General features: G+C 40.4%; 1 protein-coding gene across 1 annotated transcript; it reads left to right on the top strand.

Moving 5' to 3' along the window:
- The first annotated feature begins 28 nt into the window (after nucleotides 1-28).
- Nucleotides 29-14,442, top strand: LOC119724874 (ATP-dependent RNA helicase DDX54-like). The gene is made up of 17 exons (XM_038196162.1): nucleotides 29-319; nucleotides 2,644-2,770; nucleotides 3,146-3,216; nucleotides 3,652-3,840; nucleotides 4,656-4,843; nucleotides 5,445-5,628; nucleotides 6,090-6,221; nucleotides 6,448-6,658; nucleotides 6,778-6,909; nucleotides 8,208-8,435; nucleotides 9,264-9,337; nucleotides 9,687-9,872; nucleotides 10,493-10,656; nucleotides 11,754-11,858; nucleotides 12,734-12,838; nucleotides 13,190-13,284; nucleotides 13,548-14,442. Exons 1-17 carry the CDS (start codon nucleotides 155-157, stop codon nucleotides 13,859-13,861), a joined length of 2,670 nt encoding a protein of 889 aa, XP_038052090.1. The 5' UTR covers nucleotides 29-154; the 3' UTR covers nucleotides 13,862-14,442.
- The last annotated feature ends 2,642 nt before the right edge of the window (nucleotides 14,443-17,084 follow it).

The following is a 17,084-nucleotide window of genomic DNA, read 5'->3' as shown; positions in this document are numbered from 1 at the left end:
CAAAGGGAACCAACGATTTGAGGTCAAAGGTCATTTTAAATACAGCGACACAACACGTGGATGTTGGAACTTCGCGTATTTCGCCTGAAACTAAGTCATTTTATTAGCTATTTAACCTTTCATGTAAGTTCAACAACAAAAACAAAGGACTAGTATGGGCAAAAAGAATAGAGGGAGACCTTCGAAGAAGTACAAGACGCAACAAAAAGGGAAAAATGAGCGGCCAAAGAGCGGTCGATCCGGCGGGGCCGACAGTGGATTGGACTCGGGGATGGAATCGGACGTGGAAGGGACAAGCGTGGCACCAACTGAACGACAGGTAGGCCTGTATTACGCCGTGGCTATCGTTACGGCATTCGACCGTCTGGTTTCCTGCCGTAACAATAGCCACTATAATTTTGTTTACTTTTACTCTTTACTTTATTTCATTTCAAGGCACAGAAAAAAAACTTGTACTTTATTAAATTGTAAAATTGTAAAAAAACTTGTACTTTATTAAATTGTAAAATTGTAAAATTCTCCCTCCCCTTCGCAAAATCACTAATGACAATCATCATATCCTCCATACTTCAGATCGCCTTGCCCGCGCCATCCCCAACGGCCCCACATTGGCTTACAGGCGTCCTCGAAATCTACGGGACTTGATTGTTCGAGCTGAAGTCCCATCCTTAGATGCATCCCCTCCCACCCAGCATGGTACTTTCAAGTGCAGTTCCAGATGTGTTGTCTGCCAGATTCATATCCAGGAGTCTGACTCCTTTTCTGGCCACTCTTCTGTCACTACCCACAGAACCATTGGTAACATCACTTGTAACACCTCTAATGTCATATATCTCATTTCTTGCAGGGTCTGTGGAGTGCAGTATGTAGGTGAGACTAAGAATACGCTCAAGAAGCGTTTCTATGCCCACCGGTCAACGGTCAACACCAAGAAACTAGACACCCCTGTTGGTCATCACTTCAACCTGCCTAACCACTCCATTTCTGATATGATTTTGCAGGGCATTGAATCTCTTGGCCATCGCAAGGACTCAGTTCGCCTCAGCAGAGAGAAAGTGTGGATGAATCGTCTTCGAACTATTCAACCACATGGTCTCAACATCCAACTTGGAAATGATTAATATTTTTCTTCCTCCATTGTCTTCTGTTACAGATAATCCACCTGGTCTTCATTGTTTGTGTTTCCCCATCATTCCCCATCTTTCATCCCTTTCCACCTCCATACTGTTCCCCCCCCCCCCCCCACATAATCCCCCTTCACTCCCACACTCTTTTGTCCGTTCCCACTCCCTGTGACCTTTGATCCTTCCCCTTTCTGGTCCCTCCCCTGTTCATACCAGACCCCTTGTGGTTTGCCATCTCCCTTTGTTTCTTTGTTCTCTCATCCACCCTCCCCTGCATCTTTCCACACCTTTCGCACCTAATCCTCCTTTTGTGTTTCTTCTTTCATCCCTGCATGTTTGTGTGCACCCCCATGTTAATGTATGTACCTCTGTCATTTCTGTTTTAGCCTCTGAAGAAGAACTTGCTAAGTTCGCAATGTCAGGCCACATTAATTTTTAGATTTATTAAATTGTACTTTATTAAGGGAATAAATGTGTGTTCAGGAGGTATTATAACACTCTGTTTAACTTTAAGACCGGTGGGAGTCTGGATGGGTGATAATTACCCGAGGCGAATTTTCACCCACCCAGACTCCCACCGGTCTAAAACAGAGTGTTTAATACCGACCGAACACATTTTTTATTCCCATTCATAAATACCTTTTCGGTCAAAAAAACAAATCTTTTCGGTCCAAAAATCATAAACAAGTCAAAAACTAGACGTTGCCAACCATTTTCTTCAACAGTTTTACTTCATGTTTTACGAAACACCCCTCTGACTATAATATGGAATGCCCCTCCACGACTTGTTACCTTATTTATAAGAACATTTGCGGCGCATCGCGCGTACTGCGCGATGTCGCGTAAAATGCAGCTGGGCTGGTGTAGTGTGAATTTCAGACCATGAAATACTGATTCACTGGTAGTATTGCGCATGCATACGTGAGGAATGTGAACGTTCAACCAATGAAACATTAAAAGGCACCGGATTTCATGGGAGTCCAAATTTCATGTGACACTGGAAAAGTGTTTAAGACCAGCTAGCCATGTCTTTATCATCCATTTAAGACCGGCCACGTGACGGGCTCTCGACCAATAGGAATGCGTAAACTGTCTTAGGTATTTATGAATAAAGAATAAAGATAGAAAATGAAGATAAGAATGAGTCAAAGATAGGAATAGCACAATAAAAATCCTCCAAAGCCGTGGATTATTAAAAAAAATAATTGAAACTTGCTTCAGTAAAAAGTACATGTAGGATATTTGGATTAAAACAAAATAGTAAAGACAGGTTTTAAAAGGAAATAAAATTACCAAGAACAAAAATTGGCCCGTTCATGACAGTAGCAGATTTGAACCCAGGACCTTTGGCATGGTACTTTTAACCAATGGAGCAGTGGTGTTTTTGCAGTGCCATAACGATACCAGTTGAACACCGTGTTACGGCTGACGTAAAGATAGCCACTACGAAAATATATATTGTCTTTAACTTAAAAGTTATTATTTAACACTTATTTCTCCCACAACTTTCCCTTCACAGCCCGGCAAGGTATCGGTCGGTTTCCCCAAACTTGACGGTTACACATCAGATGCGGAGCCGGATACCAGGGAACTCGTCAAGCAGATGAACCGGAAGAAAAAGAAATCGGGGGGTTTCCAGTCCATGGGTGCGTCAAAAAGCTGTGCTTGGTCCAAGGGGCCCTGAAGGGGGGAGTTGGGTGTCTAACCACACCCTCCCCCAAACCCCAGGAGAGACCGATGATAATTATTTAATACATTATAGAAAAAAAATAAAGGATAATCAACTTTACTACTTGATTAAACATAGAATTGTCTTTTATTTTTAGAAGTACGGGCAAATGATGTCCAAAAAAAAAAACAATCGACAAAAAAAAAGACAAAATGTAAAGGGACCATTAGTGGATAGACATAGGCAATCAAGCACTTTGGTGGAAATAATCAACAAAATAATGAATGAACCAAATTATCGACTCAAGTTTAAGCATTTGCTGATTTTTCTTTATTGATTTTACATGATTTAGGATTGAGTCACCCTGTGTTCAATGGAGTAATGAAGAAAGGCTACAAGATTCCAACTCCCATACAGAGAAAGGTGTGTTGACAATTTGTCCAAATTGAATACAAGACTGTTTACCGAAAATGTTAGAAAGAATAGTCATTTCCTAACCACCACCCTGCTTTATGTAAATTTTAAATTTGAATAGTATTTTTTGTTGAATAGTGCTTCCCAGGCATCTTAGAAGGCAAGTATGTACATTTTTTAATTTGAATATTTCAATATTCATTTATGTTGAATAGTGCTTCCCGGGCATCATGGAAGGCAAGCATGTAATTTTTAATTTGAATATTTTAATATTAATTTATGTTGAATAGTGCTTCCATAGCATCATGGAAGACAAGCATGTAAAGTTAAAAATTTGAATATTTCAATATTCATCTATATGTTGAATATGCTTCTCAGTTATCATGGAACTTTGGAAGGAAGCATGTAAATTTGAATATTTGAATATTCGTTTATGCTAAACAGTGCATCCCGGTCATCATGGAAGGCAAGGATGTGGTTGCCATGGCGAGGACGGGCAGCGGCAAGACGGCAGCGTTCCTCATCCCGATGTTTGAGAGGCTGCACCAGCGGTCTGCGCAGTCTGGCGCTCGGGCCCTGATCTTATCCCCGACACGAGAGCTGGCTCTACAGACGCTCAAATTCGCCAAAGAGGTACGAATGAAGGATACGCAGTTTCTACAACAAAATCAAACTCTGTTCACAGGTTTTCCCCAGAGTTTTTAGACAGTACCCAATTTTTCAAATTTGGATCTTTTATTTGCTCAGTTGCTTTCCAGTGTTAATTTGAAAGAATGGTATGCCTGTAAACGTATCAAATTTAAAAGCCAAAAAGGTGAACTGCCAACAAATATATACATGTAGTGCTGGATAGCTCAGTTGGTAGAACACTGGAACGGCAATCCAGAGGTCACAGGTTCAAACCCTGCTCCAGTCAATTTCTTTTTTCACTTTAAAATAATATTTTAAATAAATTAGAAGCACCTTAGCACTTGAACACATCTTGAGAACTTGAATTTACATTTTTTAAGTAATTGGCAACTATTCGATTGCGTCAACCAGATGTTCTCAGCAGGAAATTTAGCATGGAACATTTCCTTACTGAGCCAAAATCAGCGGGGAGCCACCAACAGGGGATATACATCACAATGGGATTTTAGCTGGTAACCTAGTAAGCAAGGTTTTCTGTGCTAAGCAAAGTGTGTGTGCTTAGCATCTCCTTGATGTTAACCGCAGTATGTCCCTTGCGACATCATTGACTACTTAATTCCGGATAGCTCAGTTGGTAGAGCACCGGATCGGCAATCCGGAAGTCGCAGGTTCAAACCCAACTCCATTCAATTTCTTTCAACTTTAAAACCACTTTATTCTCTCAGAACCTTTGATGCAAAAACTCAAAACTCTTTTCTTGTACATAAAGGAATTTTTTAAATCGCCGACAAAATTTTCTCTCCCCCCTCCCTTTCAAGTTGGGAAGGTACACCTCCATAAAGGCAGAAGTCATTCTCGGCGGTGACAAACTGGACGATCAGTTTGCGGCGTTACACGAGAACCCCGACGTTATCATCGCCACGCCCGGCCGCCTCCTGCACGTGCTTGTCGAGATGGAGATGAAGCTGAAGTCGCTGGAGTACGTCGTCTTTGACGAGGCCGACAGGTGATGCTCCAACCAGTTACCTAGTTAGCCTACCTAGTTTTTATGATAAACCAGTTAATGATAAATCAGTTTTATAAATTTATTTCTGGCTGTCTCCTGCATATGTGCACATTGAAATGGAGATGAAGTGGAAGTGCTGCATCATTATTACTCCTGCTCACCAGACCTATAAAATATTCTTCAGACCATTTCAGCTCCCTTATTAGTACACACAACAATGGCCAAGTTCGGGCAAGGACCATTAGTTGACTAGTGGTTGATTTGTGACGTACCTTACGCCTGCGCACTGATAGCAATGTGCGAACGTCTCTTGTCAAACGCTGGTCAAAATGTCATCGCAAAACTTCTGGATCTTGGCTCTCTGCTAGCATTATGAATGGGCGCGGCTATTGGTTACCAGCGATGCAACCAGGCCCAGTAGGTTGGTTCCAAATAGTCGACTAGCGTAGTAAACCACCGTCGACTAGACAGAGTTCGGGCAAGCGTTAGTTAACCATTGGTCAACTATAGTCCTTGCGCGAACTTGGCCATAGCTGCTAGTTTGGCATAAACTTCAACACACTAAACTAGGCCTTTGATGATGATGATCTTCTTTGTCCAGATTATTCGAGATGGGTTTCGCAGAGCAACTCCGCGAGATCCTGAACTCCTTACCCCAGCACCGACAGACCCTTCTCTTCTCAGCAACGCTCCCAAAGTCCCTCGTAGAGTTCGCCAAGGCCGGCCTGAACGATCCCACGCTCATCCGTTTGGACGTGGAAACCAAAATATCCGATCAACTTCAGGTAACATTACATTGTATTACATTGTGTTACATTATATTACATTGTATTACGTTGTGTTACATTGTATTACATTGTGTTACATTGTATTACGTTGTGTTACATTGTATTATGTTGTGTTACATTGTATTACATTGTATTACATTGCGTTACATTGTGTTACATTGTATTATGTTGTGTTACATTGTATTACATTGTGTTACATTGTGTTATATTGTATTACATTGTGTTACAATGTAATAACATTGTACTACATTGTTATTACAATGTATTTATTCATTGATGAATCCATAAATCCAGAGTGCTTGTTCAGTTTGGGGCAGTACAATGAGCAACAGGCAGGGCGGTTTTGGGCGGTAATGTGACTAATTGGTATAGTTTTGAAGTTTTTGGCAAAGTGTCGTGAATCATGTTGGCACATTTTATTACTTCATTTGTTCTTTTGTTCTTTTTTTTGGCTCAAGATGTTGTTTTTCTTCCTGAGGCCGTCGGATAAGATCGCAACACTTCTTCATCTGTTGCGGAATGTCATCGGGCCGGACGAAATGACTGTTGTGTTTATGGCCACTAAACATCACGTGGAGTACATAAAAGAGGTTTGATATCAATTTGTATAACACAATAGAAGACTGGGCAAGTCTAGTAAAACTGGTCTAAACAGTGGCCAGAAATTGCCTCAGATAGCACCACAGAGCATCTACACTCCAATATTTTTTCGGGGCTCTTAAGCGGGTCCCGAACCCCAAGACATATTTTTTTTGGACCCATTTTTGGGGGGACCCAAATTTTTTTTTGAAGCCCCCGCGTTTCTGTGCATTCCAGATCCTTCTCATGGCCGGCATAGACTGCACCCATACCTACAGCGACCTGGACCAAACGGCTCGCAAGATCAACGTGGCCAAGTTTACGCACAAGAAGACAAGAGTCATGCTTGTGACGGACGTGGCGGCCCGCGGTATTGACATTCCGATGTTGGACAACGTCATCAATTACAACTTTCCTGGAAAACCGAAGTTGTATGTGCACAGAGTTGGTAAGAACAGGTATATTGTTTTATTAGAGCCTATGACTATAACAAAAATTATAAAAATATTTTGCTAAAAATCAAATGAATGAGAATCATATTTTTAATATTTTTTTGCGTGACCTCAGGACGTGTGGCAAGAGCCGGCCGCAGTGGCCGTTCTTTTTCTCTGGTCGGTCCGGACGAGCTACCCTACTTGCTAGACCTTCATCTTTTCTTGGGCCGATCACTCAACCTGGCATCTTCGCAGGATACAGAAGGTAGATATAGGCCCAAATTCTTAATCCTAACCCTCCCAGATTCTTACGAATCCACCAGGAGGTTTTGGAAGATTTTGTAGGATTTTGTAGGATTGATGGAGGTAGAGCTTCAGCCACTATTACTTTAGATGGGACTTGATCTGCCCCTTGAAACTTGATAGCTACAAAGAGTGTGCTATTGGGTTCCTGTACAGTGGTGGATTTTGTAGGATTCAAGAAGTTTAGGATTAGACTGCTTAAAGTTTTGTTCATTGTTTGATAATGACAGTAGCTTTTAAATGTACTTAAAAAATTCTGAAACAAAGAGAATTTACTCGAGAAGAAAAGTGTAGGGTACAAATTGTCCATGAGGCACTCCAATGTTAGTCTCCTGTCAAAGATGACAACACAGTTTTGCTCATGAATATTAAAATTTGCATCAATATAAGCAATGTAAGTCGTCCAGAATCCTGCAACTAATACAGTTGAATGCCGCTATAAGGCCAAAAAAAAAAATATTCGGTCTCTGGTCAGACCAAAGTTCCGGAATTGACGCGGCCACGCGGCTTTTTTTTTTTTTTTTCTTCCAGCTTGGTTTGTACAGACAAGGTGGGGTACTATATTGCTTTTTTGGTGTCCTCATGTACATTGGTGTCCTCCATAATTTGCCTTGGTGCTTTCGATCATTTGCCTTGGTGCAATTTCCCATTCCTTGGTGCTCTTTGGTAAAAAAAAATTGAGGAGGTGCGGAAATAGAAGGCGCTGTTGGAGCTACCGTGGAACATTTTGGAAAAAAAAAGATCGATGCGCATGATTAAAATCGACGCGCGCGCTGACCAGAGACCGACTTATTATTTTTTTTGGCCTAAAGAACATCACGGGATCCACAGAAATTGTTTGTAGTTGTGATCGTTTGGTATAGCGATTTTAAGCTGCCTGTGCTCAGGTACTCACTTTTCAATAAAATAGCGCCTTTCAGAAGTTCACCCTACACGCCCTGGTAGTAATTGAGAGACAACTTTAAACACATGCCAACTATTATAAAATCATGTAAGTACACAGTTTTTGAGCTTGTTACCTCAAGCAATGGGTGGCTTTCCCCTTCTATTCCTTTGGGAAATAATAGCCACTTGTCGCTCTTCTGTTGACATTTTTCAACAACATTCGGTAAATTTTGTACAAAAATCTCGGGACTCAAGGGCGATGTTCAGTATAGCCGAATGTTCGGTATAGCGACATTCCACTGTACTGATCTAATGGACCTTTTGCGGATAACTGTTTCCTCAACTTATCCGGGAATGAATGTGATACTGTTTCAGTTAAAGATAATGACAGCGTTATCGGGCGTGTCCCTCAAACCATCATCGACGATGAGGAAGAACTCGTGACCCATTTCCACCGGCAGTCGGTGGATCTCGAGGGGCTTCAACGGGCCTGCCGGAACGCCGCAAAGCAGTACCTCAAGACCAGGCCTCACCCCTCTGTAGCAAGCCTCAAAAGGTCCAAAGGGATGGCCATGGGCGAGAGCGAGTACCATCCCATATTTGGTGAGTACCATACCTGATTTGGAGATTATAATCCCATATTTGGTGAGTGCGACTCTTATTTGTTGAGTGATATATCATATTTTGATGAGTGCCATCCCAATCCACAGTTGGGGAGTATAATGGTAGTATGGGGTCTCATAGTATTAGGCCAAAAAAAGTATCCGGTTTCTGGTATGGAGCTTGTCCCAAAAGTGGTGCTGTGACGTGGCTTTTTTTACCCCATACATTTCTTTTCTTCAAATGTTAGCTGATGTTGCAGATGACGCTTCGATCCCCGTAAAACTCTCAAAAATATCCTTCAGGGTGGAGCTTGAGATGACCTCAGTAAGACCATTAGGCTTGAGAATTCTGCACCCACTTACGATCTCGACCGACACCTCGTGCGCCACAAGGGTTTTTCCAGGCCCTCCGGATTTCCTCCCTCACAAAAAATCAAACACTTTCGATCTCTGGCTGTGCTCTGCGGTCATATATGGGTCGTACGGCTGGCTGCCAAAGGCGCCGTTACATGTACGTGCCAGCGGCTCGACCACGTTGTAGCCGCCTCCTTCGCATTTCAGCTTCTCCTCTGCGAGTAAGGATGATTAGCCTCCCAAGTTATTATGACATCCATATTTGGTAATTCTATCCAATATTTGTTGAGAACCCTATTCCATATTTCATTTGGTGAGTATCCCATATTTGGAGAGTGCCAGCCCATGTTTTGAGGCTAAAATTTCATTTTTGGTAAGGTTAATTCCTCATTTTTCAGTACATTTCAAAATTTGGCTAACTATTTTTTGGTTCATCAAAACTGATAACTGATACCATTTGTTTCTTGTCGCTCAGGAATCAAGGAAAATCAGGTAGAAAACACGCGAGTGCAACTTGTCGACAACATCAAGAACTACAAACCCAAAACAGTGAGTGACAAAATATAGTACTGATATATATATACTGCTTTCATTTGAAATACTTCATAGGACTATGCGCCATGTATAGAGGGCGTCATTTACCCTAACCACAGAATTGGACTTGTGTTTCACTGGGCCACGTGATCTTTTTACATGTTTGAATCAGTGTTTACCAGTGAAGGGTGAGATAAGCCAAACAATAAACTGGCTCCTTTCCATGCAATATTGTTTTCTAGACTTTGAAAAGTAATGCGAGTGGTGGGGAACCAGTCTATTAGCTAGAGCACTGTACATTTTGAACTTCACCGGTTGCAACTGGTATTTTTTAAATTGTGCTTTTATGCCTTTTTTTAAACAGACCATCTTCGAGATTGCAACATCCACAAAGAGCATAGCACACCAGGTCATGAAAACGAAGCGCCGTTTCCATGGCGACATTGTCAAGAAGAACAGGCAGATACTCGGGTCAAAGGTCGAGGACAGCAGGCGTGGTCAGACAAACTCTGGGGCAACAGAGGCCCCAAGCACGGACAAGGAAATTGAAGTAAATACAGTTTTGTTTTTTGCATTTTTATAATACACTTTTTTTTAAGGTTTTAAGTTTGATGTAAGGCCTTTTTTCTGAGTCCTTTATGTGGGATGTACTCACAGATTGGTCCACAAAATAACTAGTTATTGTAGAGGTTGTGAGGTTTTGCCACCAAAAATCGCTTGCAAAATGAAAACGTTTGGGACTACCGGCATGAAGAAGGCCACATATAAAATTGAATTTCTATTTTTAGTTTAAGCCCCACACGGAAAATGTTGTCACAACTGAAAATTTGACATGTTGCAAACAAAGAATGTCGTTGAGCTGGAAAGTAGGAAAGTAGAGTCACTATGTCACTCACTGAGTCACCTACTCAATTTAGACTCAAGACTGAGTAACGCAACTTGAAATTTCCACAAAATGAGTATCTTTGGTTTGTGTCGCAAACAGTGATTCGAATCAAAATGTAGAATTAAAACTCAAGTCACTCACTGAGTCACTACTCACCGAGTCACTACTCTGTCACTACTCACTGAGTCACCGATACACTCAAGTTGGACTCAAGTTCAAGTCACGTCTCCAACCATTTTGTCAAACTCAGTTTTTTCGATTGAAACAAACTCTTGTCTCTCCAGGACGCCTTTTCCGCCATCATCGCACCAGGAAGCAAGAGGAAATCGGAGAAATACGTCAGCAGTGTCGCCAACCCCAAGAAACCAAAGATGGAGATCAAGACAAGCCATCGCGACAAGGATTATTACATCTCACATTACGCACCGGACCGGCAAACTGAACAGGGGTAAGTTATACAGGCTCCTTAGCCACTCTGGAAAACAGGGAAACCTTGAAAACGAGTTTCAATTTTCCAGTCAGGGAAAACTTGGGGAGTTTGACAGTGACCCAGAAGGGAAAGGTTTTCCCCAGTTTGGGGTATGTGCATCTTGTGCAATGCCTCCAAGTTCTTTTTCTTCCTTACAAGTGCAGACTTCATGGCTGAAGATAAGTTCACTGCCAGAAACATGCACTCTTGTTTTACTATACTCCCAAGGACAATGCTTTGTGTTTCCCTTTGTCCCCTTAATATAACACTCTCCCATAGACTAAGCACACAAAGTTACTACAGAGGACCAGTTTGCACAAAAGTTCCAATGCCCAAGGACTGAAAGGATCTGTTGTTCTCCCTTTGTGTGTCGGTCCTCGGGGGTTATGTAGAACACGTACATTGGGGCAAACTCTTTCTTAGCTATAAGTGTTGCTGGGTTCTTGAACGTGCCTTATACAACACACCAGACCTACAGCTTTACATCCCATCCGAAAAACGAAGCAATAGTGGTTAAGTGTCTTGCTTAAGGACACAAGTGTCAAGACTGGGAATCGAACCCACACTCTGCTTATCAGAAACAACCAGAGCTTGAGTCTGGTGCTTTTGACCGCTCGGCCATGACACCCCAAAGTTGTGTCGATTGACTGACTGGCAGTGGTGGCTTTTTAGTGTTTATGCAGTGTGAATATTACACACCTCTCTAAGCAATAACTGTGCTACATGTAATTCTGGACTTCCCAGCAAAATAAAGTGAAAATATTTCTCATGGAAGTTTGGAAAATTTCTCGGGGAAATATCTGGGAAAAACTCCAGGAATTTTGTTTTCCTAAAGTGTTTGGAACCCTGGCAAGTGATATTGTGATAATGTGCCATGTTGAATTTCAAATGAGCAGCCAAAAAGCTCTCAGTGCTAAACCATGTAGGACATTCATCTATATACTCCTCCCTAAACTCATCAAATTTTTTTTTTTGCTGGAAATGTTGATATTTGGAACCTTCCGAAATCTTTCAAAAATAAAAGCTGATGTTTTGAAAAACCTTCAGTGGTATTGTTTTTATTTGTCCAATCGCAGGTTGAGTGTTGGGCTGACCTTTGACCAGCAGGCAGAGGGCGCACTTCTGGACTTGACGCAGGACGACCCACACGGCATGATCAAGCAACGGGGCCAGCTGAAATGGTGAGTTTGTCGCAAACGTGATGGACTCCGTGCGAGAACTGTAGGTGGCGCTCTTGCGACTATTCACTCCATGCAGTGTTTGCACCCACACAGTCGTGTTTTACTATACTCTCGAGGGCAATGCTTTGTGTTTCTTTTTGTCCCTGTAATATAGCACTGTCCCATAGACTGAGCACATAACTATACGATCAAGGACTGTTTTCAACTGAAGACCCAATGTTCATACACCATGCACCCACACAGTCGTGTTTTACTATACTCTCGAGGACAATGCTTTTTGTTTCCCTTTGTCCATGTTTTATAACACTCTCCAATAGACTAGGCACATAACTGTATGATCGAGGACTGTTTTCAACAAAAGACCCAACACTCAAGGCCTGAAAGGATCTTGTGTTCTCCCTTTGTGTGTCCGTCCTCTATCGTAAAGCGATACATGTACACTGGCTCACATGTGTGCACGTTTAAAAGCTAAGTAGTTGTCCCGAGCCAGTGGTTCACGAGGCCAGCGTTTATGTCCGGTTTCCATGGCATGAAACGTCTGAGAATATTTCTATTCCCCCTGGATGGGATGCCAGTCCATCGCAGGTTACTCCCCAGCTAATGCCGGTATACTCCTGGATGGAGAGGGGAAAATTGAGGTAAAGTGGCTTGCCCAAGGACACAACACAACCATTGGGTCATAATGCCCCACTCCCCCACGTTTTTTTCCTCCTACGATTGCACAATCTGTTAGTGTTTTCGTGTGGGCACTGGTCAAGCAGGGAAAGTGTCTGCCATGTCTCTGTCTTTTGCCTCAGTTGAGGAGTAGTTGTACTTATGAAGAGTCTCTAACAATTCTTACCTAATGGTTTTTTCTTCTTCTTTTTTTTTGATAGGGAGAGGAAGAAGATGAAATTTGTTAACGAGATTGGCAGAGAAGGTCCGAAGAAGATTAGAACAGAGAGCGGAGCACTGATTCCTGCTTCCTACAAGAAAAACTTGTATCCTTGACAAATTATTTCAGTATCTGCAGATAAACGAACAGAACAAAAATTGTTATTTCATAACCTGCCAGTGGTGAACATTTAGTTGTCAGGAAATTGTCATGTGACAGTTTGATCATGTGATATTAGTGGCTACCTAGCAAAGGAATCGTCAGGCTTGAAGACCAGTCAAAGGTACCATATATAACACGTAACATTTTGGCTGGTAACCTGCATTTGTGCCCATTCAAATATTTCTCTGCAATTGACTCTTTGCAGGTCAGTGCTGAAAGGTACAACAAAAATGTATCGAGCATTTTGAGTTGACCTATGTGATTGGTCCATTTCCTTGACCTTCTGGCCAATCAGATACAAGGACTGGTTGGAGAGAAGCAAAGCCGATGCTGCGATTGAGGCCACAGCTGACAGCGACGATGAAGACGACGACGAAAAGAAGAATCAAGGTAGGCCCTACAGGTGGACAGTCTCAAGAAAAACATTGGCAACCTTTGTTTCGATGGGGGAGTTGAGAGGAGCTGGGGTGGGCGGAGTTAACATCATTATGGGGGATGTGAATCTTATTACTCTACACTAGTGATGCGTTCAGTTTTATTTTGGACGTCACAACGGTGACTAGGACAATACTGGTGGATAACACCATGTGTCAAGTCAAGTCAAACTTTCCAATAGCCTTCAAAATCTAAAACCTGACTTTCAATCTTTGCAGCCAAATTCTCCACACTGGGTCTCAGCCGTCACATGAAAAACCGGCACAAATCGTCCGTCAAGCCCACGGAATCCAAATACTCTGCCCCCCTCCCACGGAAGCGACCCTCAGGCCCCGCCCCCGGCAAGAAGGGAAAACGGGGGCCCAGGCAAGAAGTGAAGAGCCACGAGCAGATTTTGAAGACGCGACGGACGAAGGAGAAGAACAAAGCGCGGAACGTCGGCAAGAAGCAACGACAGCAGTCCATCCAGAAGAAGATGGAGGGACGGCAAAATACACTGATGAAAAAGTCAAAGTTCAACAAGAGAAAGTAGACTTAAAAATCTAGTCTCATTTCAAGACCTCTTGAGGGTGTTGTCAGGTTTGTGCACAAGTGTCACTTGAAAGAAAAAAAACACAAATGAGATGGGATGGTCAAAGTTCAACAAAAGAGTGTGTTGACTGGAAAAAAACCTGAGCCTAGTCTCATTTCAAGAATTAATTAGGCACTGTCAGGTCTATATGTGAGTCAGTTGGAGGAAACAATATACGCTGATGAAAAGGTCAGTGTTTAACAAAGGAAAAAAGACTAACAATTCCTGAGCCTAGTCTCATTTCAAGAATTAATTAGGCACTGTCAGGTCTATATGTGAGTCAGTTGGAGGAAACAATATACGCTGATGAAAAGGTCAGTGTTTAACAAAGGAAAAAAGACTAACAATTCCTGAGCCTAGTCTCATTTCAAGACTCTTGAGGGCATGATCAGGTCTGTGAACAAGGTGTGGTTCAGTGTTAACAGAAATTGTTGATTGTTAATTGTAAGTTGGTATGTATAACTGAACCTACAGTGGTGTGTGATGTTTGTATTGCTGTTTTTAACAGCAAATGCAGAAATAAAATTTAGTAAAACATGTGAGCATTGCAGTAGTCTTTATTCCTTTGTAAATGTCTTCAGATCTCTTTCCATCAAAAGTCAAATTTTGTCCGATTGGATTACCCCTTACATTTGTGGATTTCCAGAAATAGTCAAATGTTTCTAAATTTTGATAAAAATAGCGAGGCTAACCCCTTACATTTTTTAGTGTTCGTAAAAAGTCAAATTTTGCCCAGTTATGATTAAAATGCAAGGCTAACCCCTTACATTTTTTATTTTCCAGAAAAAGTCAAATTTTGCCCAATTTTGATAAAAATGCAAGGCTAACCCCTTACATTTTTTATTTTCATGAAGAAGTCAAATTTTGCCCAATTTTGATGAAAATGCAAGGCTAACCCCTTACATTTGTGAATTTCTAGAAAAAAGTCAAATTTTTCCCAATTTTGATAAAAATGCAAGGCTAACCCCTTACATTTTTTATTTTCATGAAAAAGTCAAATTTTTCCAATTTTGATGAAAATGCAAGGCAAACCCCTTACGTTTGAGAATTTTTGAAAAAAAGTCAAATTTTTCCCAATTTTGATAAAAATGCAAGGCTAACCCCTTACATTTTAGATTTTCATGAAAAAGTCAAATTTTGCCCAATTTTGATAAAAATGCAAGGCTTACCCCTTACATTTTTTGATTTTTAGAAAAAGTCAAATTTTGCCCAATTTTGATAAAAATGCAAGGCTAACCCCTTGCATTTTTTGATTTTTAGAAATAGTCAAATTTTGCCCAATTTTGATTAAAATGCAAGGCTAACCCCTTATAATTGTGAATTTCTAGAAAAAGTCAAATTTTGCTCAATTTTGATAAAAATGCAACGCTAACCCCTTACATTCTTGATTTTCCAGAAAAAGCCAAATTTTGCCCAATTTTGATTAAAATGCAAGGCTAACCCCTTACATTTTTGATTTTCCAGAAAAAGTCAAATTTTGCCCAATTTTGATAAAAATGCAAGGCTAACCCCTTAGATTCTTGATTTTCCAGAACAAGCCAAATTTTGCCCAATTTTGATAAAAATGCAAGGCTAACCCCTTACATTTTTGGTTTTCCAGAAAAAGTCAAATTTTGCCCAATTTTGATAAAAATGCAAGGCTAACCCCTTACATTTTTTGATTTTTAGAAAAAGTCAAATTTTGCTCCATTTTGATAAAAATGCAAGGGTAACCCCTTACATTTTTGATTTTCCAGAAAAAGCCAAATTTTGCCCAATTTTGATTAAAATGCAAGGCTAACCCCTTACATTTTTGATTTTCATGAAAAAGTCAAATTTTGCCCAATGTTGATAAAAATGCAAGGCTAACCCCTTATATTTGTGAATTTCTAGAAAAAGTCAAATTTTGCCAAATTTTGATAAAAATGCAAGGCTAACCCCTTAGATTCTTGATTTTCCAGAAAAAGTCAAATTTTTCCCAATTTTGATTAATATGCAAGGCTAACCCCTTACATTTTTGATTTTCCAGAAAGTCAAATTTTGCCCAATTTTGATTAAAATGCAAGGCTAACCCTTTACATTTTTGATTTTCATGAAAAAGTCAAATTTTGCCCAATTTTGATAAAAATGCAAGGCTAACCCCTTACATTTTTGATTTCCAGAAAAAGCCAAATTTTGCCCAATTTTGATAAAAATGCAAGGCTAACCCCTTACATTTTTGATTTTCCAGAAAAAGTATAATTTTGCCCAATTTTGATAAAAATGCAAGGCTAACCCCTTACATTGTTGATTTCCAGAAAAAGCCAAATTTTGCCCAATTTTGATTAAAATGCAAGGCTAACCCCTTACATTTTTGATTTTCATGAAAAAGTCAAATTTTGCCCAATTTTGATAAAAATGCAAGGCTAACCCCTTACATTTTTGATTTTCCAGAAAAAGTCAAATTTTGCCCAATTTTGATTAAAATGCAAGGCTAACCCCTTACATTTTTGATTTTCCAGAAAAAGCCAAATTTTGCCTAATTTTGATTAAAATGCAAGGCTAACCCCTTACATTTTTGATTTCCAGAAAAAGCCAAATTTTGCCCAATTTTGATTAAAATGCAAGGCTAACCCCTTACATTTTTGATTTTCATGAAAAAGTCAAATTTTGCCCAATTTTGATAAAAATGCAAGGCTAACCCCTAACATTTTTTGATTTTTAGAAAAAGCCAAATTTTGCTCCATTTTGATAAAAATGCAAGGCTAACCCCTTACATTTTTGATTTTCCAGAAAAAGCCAAATTTTGCCCAATTTTGATTAAAATGCAAGGCTAACACCTTACATTTTTGAAAAAGTCAAATTTTGCCCAATTTTGATAAAAATGCAAGGCTAACCCCTTAGATTCTTGATTTTCCAGAAAAACCAAATTTTGCCCAAATTTGATTAAAATGCAAGGCTAACCCCTTAGATTCTTGATTTTCATGAAAAAGTCAAATTTTGCCCAATTTTGATAAAAATGCAAGGCTAACCCCTTACATTTTTGATTTCCAGAAAAAGCCCAATTTTGCCCAATTTTGATTAAAATGCAAGGCTAACCCCTTACATTTTTGATTTTCATGAAAAAGTCAAATTTTTCCCAATTTTGATAAAAATGCAAGGCTAACCCCTTACATTTTTTGATTTTTAGTAAAAGTCAAATTTTGCCCAATTTTGATTAAAATGC

The sequence above is a fragment of the Patiria miniata genome, unplaced genomic scaffold, assembly GCF_015706575.1.
Source record: "Patiria miniata isolate m_02_andy unplaced genomic scaffold, ASM1570657v1 HiC_scaffold_18, whole genome shotgun sequence".
NCBI lineage: Eukaryota > Metazoa > Echinodermata > Asteroidea > Valvatida > Asterinidae > Patiria > Patiria miniata.
This window is presented reverse-complemented; position numbering and strand designations above follow the sequence as displayed.